Genomic DNA, 11953 nt, shown 5'->3' on the forward strand with positions numbered 1-11953 from the left:
AAGCATCAATGATGAGAGAGAATCATGGATTGGCTGCCTCCTGCATGCCCCCCACTGGGAATCGAGCCTGCAACCCAGGCATGTGCCCTTGGCCGGAATCGAACCTGGGGCCCTTAAGTCCACAGGCTGACACTCTATACAAGAGCCAAGCCAGCTAGGGCAGTGGAACCTACTTTATAAGATTATTGTGAAGATTAAACAAAATACTAGAGGTCAGTGGGTAGGACAGTGCCTGGGCCCAGTCAGTGTTAGTTCCTTTCTCCTATACCATCTTACCTTAATCATATGTATTTCAAAAATGAGTGACCCTTGGTCATTGCACGTTATTCTCTGGAGGTTGGTTTGCTCCCTCTCAATGCACTAGTATCTCCAATATCCGAAATAGCAGTGTATTAGTTTTCTGTGGCAGTCAATAAACTACCACAAACTTGGTGGCTTAAAACAACAGACATGGGTTTCTGTTGTCTATCAAATATCTCCTGTATGTCTCTTATAAGACCACTAGAGGCTCGGTGCATGAAATTCGTGCACGGGAGGGAGGGGGTCCCTCAAGCCTGGCCTGCACCCTCTCCAATCTGGGACCCCTCGGGGGATGTCCGACTGCCTCTCACAATCCGGGACTGCTGGCTCCTAACCGCTCACCTGCCTGCCTGATTACCCCTAACCCCTCTGCCTGCCTGCCTGATCACCCCTAATTGCTCCCCTACCAGCCTGATCACTCCTAACTGCTCCCCTGCTGGCTTGATCATCCCTAACTCTCTCTGCCTTGCCCTGCACCTGGGACCCAGGATTACCTCCTCTGGCCAGCTGCAGGCACCCAGAACTCAGGCCGGCTGTGCCTGGGCTGGCCGCAGCCACAGGTGCCCAGGATTGCGGGGTGGGGAGCTTGTCCCTCTTCCGGGCCGCAGCCTGGCTAGTCCCCATTCCTCTCTCATGAGCTCATTTGTGCCTGGCTTGTCCCCATTCCTCTCTCCCCAGCTCATTTGTGCCTGGCTGGTCCCCATTCCTCTCTCCCCAGTGTTGAGTGTCTGAGCAGTTCCAGCAGAGAGGACACAAGGGCAAGAGGGCGTGAGGGCATGAGGCATGATGACCATTTGCATATTAGCTCTTTACTAGTGGCTCAGTGCACGAAATTCATGCACATTAAAAGAGAATTAATTAGAGGAAATATTTTAATATTGCTATTTGCCCTTTCTCTATAATAGAAGTGTCAGAGATGAAAGAAAATTAGTAAAATGTATATAAAAATCTCCCTCCTGTCAGAGTCTGGGGCATGCTGTGGGACCCAGAGTCAAGTTCCCGCCCACCATGTGCACCTCGAAATCACACGAGACTCAGACCTGGCTGGCCCCAAATCCCTCAAGCCCTGCAGGGCTGAGGGCGTAGCCTCAGGTCCCCTGTGAAGCCCTGTTGGGCAGGGGGCGCAGCCTCAGGTCCCCTGTCAATCCCCGATGGGTGGGGTGTGTGGCCTCAGGTCCCCTGCTGCGGCCTTAGGTCCCCCAGCTCTGGCGCTGGGGTGGGGGGCACGGCCTCAGGTCCCCTGGCCCAGCCTCAGGTCCCCTGGCCCCAATGCTGGGTGGGGGGCACAGCCACACGTCCTCCATTCTGGCCTCAGGTCCCCTGGCCCTGGCGGGGCTTGACATTTGCATATTAGCTCTTTATTATATAGGATTATATATGATTTGTCATGGGATTTAGGGCCCATCCAGATAATCTAGTATAATCTCATCTGAAGTTCCTTAATATAATTGCATCTACAAAGACCCTTTTCCCCCCAAATAAGGTCATATTTCGAATCTGGGGATTAGAAAGTGGGTACATCATTTTGGGAACCACCATTCAACCTGCTATAAGGGGGTTAAGACCAGATGCTTGGGAGTCAGTCAGCCTGGTTCTGGCTGTGCTCCTTACTCAATGTGTAAGAGATCCTCAATGCGATGGTCCGTAAAAATATCTCCTCCCCCCTTGCAAATCAAGGGACAGTGAGTGGCCCCACTTTTCTCTGCCTTTATGTTGAGAAGATGACAACCAAAGCTGACACCCTTTCCCTAAAACTGCATTGGGCTTGTATTGGTCCTGAGAAACAGAACCAATAGCATGTGAATACAAACAGATTTATTATAAGGAATTGGCTCATGCGATTATGAAGGCTGGCAGGTTCAAATGTGAGGTGTTGGCCACCAGGCAGGGACCCAGGAGAGCTGAGGGTGCAGTTCCAATCCAAAGGCAGTCTGCTGGAGTCTTGGTGACTCCCAAGGAACCACCCTTCCCAGTATTCATACCCTGTGTAATGACCTTCCACAGTAACCCGGGCTTGCTCATGCGACTTGCTTTGGCTGACGGAACAGCAACAAGCATGATGCAAGAAGAGGCTTGATAAATACTTGTGTTAGTACTTGTGCCGCAGCCATGTGGGAAAATGTGGTCTAGCCTCCCTGAGGATGAAAGGAGAGAGAGAGAGAGAGAGAGAGAGAGAGAGAGAGAGAGAGAGAGAGAGAGAGAGAGAGAGAGAGAGAGAGAGGAGAGAGATTTAGTTATCCTAGCTGTCTCCACTGAGCCCATCCCCAGCTCACCCCACAGCTGAATGACATTACCTGAGTGAGCCCAGGATAAACCAGCAGCAGCAAACAGCCGAGGCAAACCACAGAACTGCAAGATAGAAACAAGTCGCTGTTGTTGGCCGACGGTCTGCAAACTTTTTTTTCTGGAAAGGGCCAGATAGCCAATGTATTAGGCTTTGCGAGCCAGACAAATGTCTGTCCTAATGACTCAACTCGGCCATGGTAGTGTGGCAGCAGCCACAGATGACACAGAAACAAATAAGTGTGGCTGTCTTCCAAGAAAACTTTATTCAAAAACAGGTGGTGAGCCGAATCTGGCCCCAGACTGTAGTTTGCTGGCCCTGACACAGGCCACTAAGCTTGGGGACCGTTGGTTTCGCTGCAGTAACTAAGGGAAACGACCTGCCACGCTCCTCTCACTATTCCAGGCGTCCTCATTCTTGAGCACATTCCACTTGCTATGGCTTCACTCCTGACGACTCCCTGGGGTGGGATGCCCTCATTTCTCGGGCCTGGCACTAGGAAAATGGAAAAGTCAGCAGCGTATGGTTTTAGCTTCCCTGTCAAAAGGTTCTAGGAGGGCCAAAAGGCAATGGCCGTGGAAGTGCTGCTTTCACAGGGATGGAAGGTGCCAGCGACTGAATTCCAAATGAGTGGAGGAGTCTCTCGCCTCCTGCCTCCACCCCGGAGGCTCCATGAAGTCTGAGCGGGTGACTGCAAGCTGCGTCAGCGGCAGTTGAAGTTAGTGTAATGGAAGTCTTTTAGCTGAGCGTCTTGTTATGTCATTAGAGTGACTCAGCTGTCCCCATAAAGTGGTGGCTTCTGACCCTCCAATCCACACATTGCCCAGAAGCCTCAGGTTTCCTGGAATTTCTACTACAAATTCCTAGAACTCTAAGTAATAGTCTTAAAAAAAAAATCGGAATTGTTGCAAAGTGAAGGGTTAGGCCTCAAGGAAATAGAGTCCCGCCCTGTTGTTATTTCCGTGCTAGTTGGCAGTCCACCTGGTGGGTAACGGTGCAGATCCTGCCTCCCGCCCACTCGTCACTATGTGGCCATGGGCAAGTCATATAATACTCGAAGCCCAAGTTTCCTCAGTTATAAAATGGTTGTAAGAATGGTACTTACTTTTACAATTTTTTTGTGTGTGATGATTGAATGACATCATTTATGTATTTTTCACAGTGCCTGGCACATTCTAATCATCCAATAAATGTGGCCATTATAATTACTAACTCACTGTCAGTCGATTCAATAGAGTTTCCTGATTTAAAAAAATTATTTTAAATAATAGCTTATTGATTTTTAAGAGAAAGCGGGAGGGAGTGGGAGAGAGAGAAACATCGATGTGAAAGTACAACAAAGATCAGCTGCCTCCTGCACGCTCTGTACGGGGGATGGAACCCGCAACTTGGGCATGTGCTCTTGACCAGGAATTGAATGGCAGCCTCTTGGTGCACAGGACAACCCCCGACCAACTGAGCCACACCAGCCAGGGATGATTTCTGAGATTTTTATAGAATATTTATATTATTTCCTGAAGTGTTCTCACCTCTGTATTTCATTGGTTTGCCTAAAATTTCTTGGGATTAGGCAGCACAGTAGTGATTAATCTCAATTTAAAGGGGAGGATATTGAGGTTGAGGTTTTAGGGTTCTTTCTTTTGTTGTTGTTCAAGTTATCTGAATTCTTGCCCAATTATGGTGGTAAGAAACAAGTATACTTGTTCCATATCCTCAATTTACAGGTTGGTCAAAAAGGGGCAGGGTCTAGGGGAATGCAAGAAAGAACTAACATTTAAGTGTTGCAGGAAAATTCCCAGGGAGCAGACTCAGAAGATTTGCATGAAGCGAGGTCATTGGGAAAAGCTCTCTGGGACGACAGCCGTGGGGAAGTGAGGGAAGCAGGACTGGGCATAGGGGGAAGGTTGGATGTGGTTTACCCTCACTCATTCCATGGGGAGCTCTGAAGCTGAAAGGACCCTACAGAGTAGACCCCAAAGGAGGCATCAGGTTGGGCCTTTAAGTCCACAAATTGACAGTCAGTGGGTGTGGGCTACCTCTGATAAGGCACTTGACCTTGGGCGTGGCTGCTGTCTTTAGATAAGACCAGAGGGGAGACTCAACTGTGTGCTCTCAGCTATTACCAGTGAAGGTTTTGGGGGGAATTCTGGGTAGTGTCCCGCAGCATCCCCAACATCCAGCTTCTACTCTGGGCCAGATGTTGTGTTACGAACTTTCATGGAGGTCATTTTATTTCAACTTCACAACAAACCTGCAGAATAACGAATGAAGAGAGCCATGTTATTTTTAGTACTGTCCATAGTCCAGTGGTTTACAAACTTTAGTTCATACAATTAGTTCTTAACAACTCATCAAGGTTGGAATCACCTGTTGCATCTGGTGGAAGAGAAATGGGCAGTTCAGAAAAGCCAAGTGGGCCCTCAGGACATCAACCCAGCTCTGTTCACATCAGAGCGGAGCGCCTCCCACTGGGCAGTACTGATCTATTTTATAGGTGGGTAACTTGAGGTTTAGTGAGATGAAATGACTTTCCCAAAGTTCAGAGCTAGTCGGGTCAGAGTTGGGGCTTAACTCAGGTCTGTGCGATGCTCTTTCCCAAGCACCACGCTGCTTTGCATAAGTGAGCAAGTTGTACATTAGGGAACAGGAGTAAGACCACGACGTAGTGGGGGAGGGGGTGAGGAGAGGGGGACAGGAAGGTAGCTAAAATGCAGCTCAACTTCCCTAATCTCTGTTAACTTCATCCCTGGTGCTTCAAGGGCTTTTAAGACTTTCCAGAAAGCTGCAGTTTATGGGCTTTGAGTGTCTCACTAGGGCTGGCACAGAAAGCTTTAGAAAATTACATCTCTGATTTGCTCCCCGCGCCCCCCTCCTCTACTGCTATATCACCTTAGAGAAGTTAGCCACGACTTTGAGGAGGTGGTGGGATAGAAGCTTTGACTTTGGGCATTGTAAGTTACAAATGAAGTCTGGTGTTTTGTCTGTATTTGCTGCACTTGGCTTGCAGTTGGGGGCCAGTAGATGGCGCTCACCCTCCATGTCCCTCTGTCGTGTATTAATATTAATAGCTAAAAGTTATTGAGAAGTTGCGAAGTGCCTGGTAAGTTCTTATGCTAAGTAACTGTAGTATAGTCTACATAAGATTTCTCATTTAATCCTTACCACAACCCTTTAAGGTAGGTATTGCTATTCTTAATTTATAAATGAGGGTAAGTAATTTACCAAGTAACAAAGCTAGTTCAGGATGAGCCAAGCCAGGATTTAAACCAGGTGGTCTGATTTAGAACCTTGACCTTTACATTCTCTATCTTCCCAATTATTATGTTATGATGACAATTGGGCACTTACTATGTGATAGTTTGTCAAGTTTCCTTCATTTTATTTATTATTATTATTATTATTATTTTTTAATCCTCACCCGAAAATATTTTTTCTATTGATTTTTAGAGAGAGTGGAAGAGAGAGGGAAAGACAGAGAGAAATACTGATGTGAGAGAAACACATCGATTGGTTGCCTCTGCACGGGCCCTGACCAGGGCCCAGGCTGGGGAGGAGCCTGCACCTAGGTACGTGCCCTTGACCAGAATCAAACCCGGGACCCTTCAGTCCACAGGCTGATGCTCTATCCACTGAGCCAAACCAGCTAGAGCCAAACTGATTTGTATAGAGAGAGGAAGGGAGAGGGAGAGAGAACCATCAATGTGAGAGGATAACATCAATCAGGTCTCCTATTGGTGATGGAGCCCCATGTGTCATGACCTGGAATCAAAGGACACCCAATCAATTGAGCAACACCAGCCAGGGCTCTATACAATTTTAAAAGTGAGAAGAGAGAGAATAGAAAGGTAACTCATTGCCAAGATATAGCTAATTAGTGGGACCCAGACTGGAATCCAGGTTTCCTAGGCTGTGAATCCCTAAAAGTTTACCTTCGGAGGGATGACAAAAATGAGAATATTGGCCCACTCTGATTCACTGGGGTTCTAGGATTGGGAGACACCCTTAGATTCTCTGTGTAAGCACCTTCTGCTTCATGGAAGAGACTCTTCTCAGAGGGTTTAACGTGCTGGGAGGAGCCAGGCTTTGACTTCTCTGTGTAGCTTCAGCTCAACCTTCCTCCCATTAAACTTCGCTGAGCTTCCGCTCCCTTGATTGTCAACATGCGGATATCATAGTCCCAGCCTTGCGGTGTTGCTGTAAGACCAGAGTCCAGGCAGGGAAGGGTTCCCTTCCCCTCCCTCTAAGAGCCCACATGGTGTAAGAAGGTTCAGGAGGAGCTTTGGGCACAACTTTTCCTAAGTGGATCAGAGGCCTGTAAGCAAATCCAAAAGAGAGAGACTTTATATTGCAAATTTGGGAGGTGCAGTCTCCAGCAACAAACTGAAAGTCTGCTCCACAAACAAAGGTAGGCCATTAAAAAAGAGTTACAGACATTCCTGCCCAGTTCCTAATTATGTCATTTTATGTAAAGGATGTAACCAGATTCACATGGTTCTGATTGATTTGAATCCTGCAGTTTTGATTGGTGTTAGCATTCTGATTGATTGTTATGGAAGAATCTGATTGGACAGGGCAGGTCTCAGGCCATTGGTTGAAAGGCCAAACCAGAAACCCTTTATAAGAGCTGATGCAGGCTGAAATAAATGAGCAGGGCCTAGTGTGGGAAGCGGATAGAGGTTATTCCTGGTATTTGTGAGACCATCAGATGACCTCTAGAGATACATTATTTGTAAAACTAGAATTCATGTACCAGTGGGGTCCCTCAGCCTCGCCTGTGGGAATCGGGCAAAAACCAGTCCTCCGACATCCCCTGAGGGGTCCCAGATTGCCAAAGGGTGCAGGCCAGGCCGAGGGATCCCACCAGTGCATGATTGGGGCCTGGGAGAGAAGAGGGAGGTTGGCCAGCCAGGGAGGGGCCATGGGAGGGCTCTAGGGCATGTCTGGCCATCAGTCCTGATTGGCCAGACCCTAGCAGCAAGCTAACTGAACACTCAGCATCTGCTGCTGGTCAGTGCACATCAGAGCGAGCAGTTGAGTGGCCTTAGCATATCATTAGCATATTATGGTTTCATTGGTTGAATAGCCAAACGGTTGACCAACACTTAGCATATTAAGTTTTTATTATATAGGATATATAGGATTTGGGCCTTTGGCTGACCATAGGGAGTCCACCTTAGCAGTTAAATTCTTTCTCAGGGTCCACAGGCCCTTTAAAATTGATGCCTCCCCTTCTGGAGATGCTGAAAGAAGCAATTACTTAATGCATTTCTTTGTGGATTTGCTTAATGCCTCTTTCCCCTTCTGGCCTAGATGGTTTATGTTTCAGGGCTGAACTGGGAGACCAGAGGGTTGAAACTGCAGTCCCCATGGTCTATAACAGTTCCAGAATCCACCCCCACCTCCTACCCCCCTTTGTGGCCCTTCTCAGATTGAAGAGCTGGAATCAATGAAATAGAAGGTGGGACAAGAAGGTTCCTATAGAAAATAATAAACAATAAGACAAGAATAAGCTTATGTTTCATGTACTCACAACTGTAAACCTACTTTTGCCCCACCCTGTGTTTTACTGTACTCGTTCTTTTCCCTTTTTTATCCAATAGATGGCGACAAGTTTCCACTGGAAAAAATAAAATAAAATCCAGCGTTCACGGTTCAGCCTGTGTTGTGGGAGGAGGCCTTTGGGAGTGGTTGAAACGATCCAGACTGAGGAGTCTCCTTTGGGAGGCATTAAGCACCCTCAGGGCACAAGTAGGCATTCATCTCCACCCAGAGGGACTTCTCTGGAGTCCTTTTAAGGGGCATTTCTTCCCAACACAGCAAGCACAGATACAGACTTCATATTTGTAGGAAATGTTCCATTTTGTTCCCAGAACAAGGATCTATATAAGAATATATATATTCTTGCTAAATCCCAGAGGGGACCCAATCTTAATGGTTAGGAGTTGAGCCCGATCTCATGGGTGAATCTCAAGCTATTTTGCAAGGCATGGGCATATCTCAGTGAATTTTGGATCACACCTGGGAGCTTCTGAACAAGGTAGGCTGTGGAATCAGACACACGGAATCAGAATCTGCTTATTAATTAATTAGTTTACTTATTTATTTGTAACAGTTGTCAGCAGGAAGCCCAGACGCTGCGCTGTGGAAGAGCTCTGCCCATGTGATCCAACCTCTCACCTCCCACCCTGGCATCCCTCCCACTACCCTCCCCCCCCCCCCCCCCCCGCCCCCAGCAGTGCTGCGATTCAAACCATTCAAACCCCTTTGGGCTGCCGCTGCCCAAAGATTGCAGTTTAACAAGCAACCCAGGTGACTTCTATACTCAGTAAAGCCCAAACTCCCAATGCCCTCGCACGTGGGCTCAGTAGATAGAGCAGCATCTCTCTCTCGGCCTTTCCTTCTCTCTTCCATTCTCCCTAAAATTCAATGGAAAATATCCTCAGGCGATGATGAACATAAAAGCAAGGAAAGAAGGAAAGCCCACAAGCATGAATGACAACTGCTGGGATTGAGGGAGGTGCGGGGTGCAGAAGCCAGAGTAAGATCGCGTGGGCCAAGGCGGGAATCAGGCCCAAGGGCGGGTGTTGTGCCCGAGAGGAGCAGCTACCCATGCACTCTGGACGGTCTCTGCACACAGCCTGCCCTCAGGAGATGGCTTCAGGTACTTGTTCCAGCAAAACCCTCAGCTTGAGCCTCCTCCCCGGCTTTCCCCTCCAGTGGAAGTTGGCAAGGAAAAAGGACCAGCAACACCAGGTGCAAAGACACAAGTAGCCCTGGCACCACGTTTTAGAGAGAGCAAACATCGTGCTTAAGTGTTCTTATTTCAAATTCAAAATGTCCTTTCCAAAGTCGCTGTTCCGGCCCCAGACAGCAGCCGGGAACACTGGGGACAACCTTGGCCATGACGCCCTCCGCGCCGGGGCCAGGGAGTGTGCGGAGCCGTCACTCCCGGTCGGCCAGCTGCCGCTCAATGGCGCTGCGGACCTTCTTAGCAGCTTCCTTCAGCCCTTCCTGCTGTCGGTGGACTTCCTTCATGATTCTGTTCTTGGCTCTGTCTTTGTCCAGCTCCAAAAATTCGCCGACGGACAGCTCTTCCACCCGCTTCGTGAGAGACAGGAAAGCACAACCGGGCGAGTGCTTCCGATGCTCCTCGGTGGGGTCGTCGCCGGGCTCCCAGCCTTCCAGCTCCTTGAAGCAGAAGAAACACTCGACCAAGTCGGGCTCATTCTCCGTGGGGCAGTAGACGAAGCCGGCCGCGGCCATCCGCTCGGGGGTGCAGGCGCAGCCCTCCCGGAAGGGCCAGTGCTTGAAGGTGGAGAGCCGGTGGTCTTGAAGGTAGTGCTGCCAGGGCTTGGGCAACGACCAGGCAGCCATCCCACCGAGCGGTGCTGCGACTCAAACCCCAACCTCGGCGGTGGTCGGCCGCTGCCCAGAATCTGTTTGATCACAAGCAGCCCAGGTGACTCCTATACTCCTTCACGTTTGAGAAGTGCTGGCCGACAGGATCTCAGATGGAAACGATTCCTCCTGCCAGCCCACAGGTAGCTCGTTCTCTTTCATTCAGCGGGGGAACGAACGCTAAGCTAGCTGTGTCATTCTGTGTCATCTTTGCAGTGTTATATTCCTAAAGGACATTTATATATAGTCCTATTTGGTCGCTGTACCTCCCCAGCAGTACGTTGGCTCAGTCCCATTTACAGCTGAGCTAAGGAGGCTCAGAGGTGCGGGAGTAGCCCGTAGAAGAGAGACGTGAGCTCAGGTTTTCTGCGTCCATCGTGATTGGATTTCAAATTAGTGTAAGTGATACAAATAATAGCTAACGTGCAATGCATGCCACGTACCAGGCCGTTATGTTAAATACGGAATATATTATTTCAGATAATCCCTCTGATAATTCTAAGGGGAGGCTACTATGATTGTCACCATTTCACAAATGAGAAAACTACAGCATAGAAAGGTCATTACACTTGCTGAAGGCCACGCAGCTGCTAAATAAGTGATAGATCTCAGATTATAACTCCAGCCAGTATGATTTCAAGCCCGAGAGCTTACACGCGGGAGATTTAGCTCCCTCCAAGGGCTGTATAAATTCCGGGTATATATGCCAGTTTGAAACACTTAACTATGATTATAACCTACTTTGGAGTAAATCATTATTTTGAGCTTAAAATGAATAATTGTACCAGGACATTCTTCCCCAGTGTTTAGTACCTGTTCTTACTACCCGTATCAGTTTCCTAGGACAGCCGTAACAAAGTCCCACAAACTGAATGGCTTAACACAATAGAAATTTACCAGTTCTGGAGCCAAGATGTGTGAAATCCAGGCACCAGCAGGGCCAAGCTCCCTCTGAAATTTTGGGGACAGAATCCTTCCTGCTGCTTCCTAGTTTCTGATGGCTTGCTAGCCATCCTTGGCGTTCCTTGATTTGTAGCTGCATAACTCTAAGCTCTGCCCTTGTTTGCACATGGCCTTCTCCCCTCATGTTGGATTAAGGGCCCACACTACTCTAGTGTGACCCCCAACAATTTAATTACATCTGTCATAACCCTATATCTGAATAAGGTCACATTCTGTGGCACTGGGAATTAGGACTTCAACATTTTTATTTGTGGGAGGAGTGGGGGGTGGTGACCACAATTCAACCTAGAACAGCATCTCATAAGGTAGAAACGTGGCCAGGTGTGTGGGTTCCAGAATCAGAATGCCAGGGTTCAAATCCTGACTCTGCCACATAAGCTGGGTGACTCAGAGCAAATTGCTTAGACCAGTGATCGGCAAACTCATTAGTCAACAGAGCCAAATATCAACAGTACAACAATTGAAATTTCTTTTGAGAGCCAAATTTTTTAAACTTAAACTATATAGGTAGGTACATTGTTATTAACTTAATTAGGGTCCTCCTAAGGCATAGGAAGAGCCACACTCAAGGGGCCAAAGAGCCGCATGTGGCTCGCGAGCCGCAGTTTGCCAACCACTTAGACTATCTGACCTTCACTTTTCTCCTATGTCAATTAGGAGAAGCTCCGAGGGTTGTCATGAATTAATACACCTACAGCACCTATCCAGAACAATGTTGTAGTAGAAACAGCTGGTGCCCCTCTGAGATCCCTTTACCACAGTGGTTCTCAACCTTGGCTGCACATTAAAATCACCTGGGAATCTTTTTAAAATCCTGATTTCTGGGCCTCATCCTCTGGAAATTCTGTTTCTTTGTTATGGGGTGGGGCCACAACACAGTAACAAAGAAACAGAATTTCCGAAGGATGAGGCCCAGAAATAAAGATTTAAGAAGATTCCCAGGTGACTCTAATGTGCAGCCAAGGTTGAGAACCACTGCTCTAAAGCAATCAAACCACGAGCCACAGA

At 48.2% G+C, this 11953-nt stretch overlaps 1 protein-coding gene across 1 annotated transcript; it reads right to left on the minus strand.

Moving 5' to 3' along the window:
- Nucleotides 1-9526: 9526 nt before the first annotated feature.
- LOC132242320 (baculoviral IAP repeat-containing protein 5-like) lies at nt 9527-9958 on the minus strand. The gene has a single exon (XM_059711218.1). The coding sequence runs from the start codon at nt 9956-9958 to the stop codon at nt 9527-9529; it is 432 nt and encodes a 143-aa protein (XP_059567201.1).
- Nucleotides 9959-11953: the final 1995 nt, after the last annotated feature.

The sequence above is a fragment of the Myotis daubentonii genome, chromosome 9, assembly GCF_963259705.1.
Source record: "Myotis daubentonii chromosome 9, mMyoDau2.1, whole genome shotgun sequence".
In the NCBI taxonomy this organism is placed as follows: Eukaryota; Metazoa; Chordata; class Mammalia; order Chiroptera; family Vespertilionidae; genus Myotis; species Myotis daubentonii.

Coding starts and splice junctions, on each gene's coding strand:
- LOC132242320 (XM_059711218.1), bottom strand. CDS start 9,958: ATGGCTGCCTGGTCGTTGCCCAAGCCCTGGCAGCACTACCTTCAAGAC.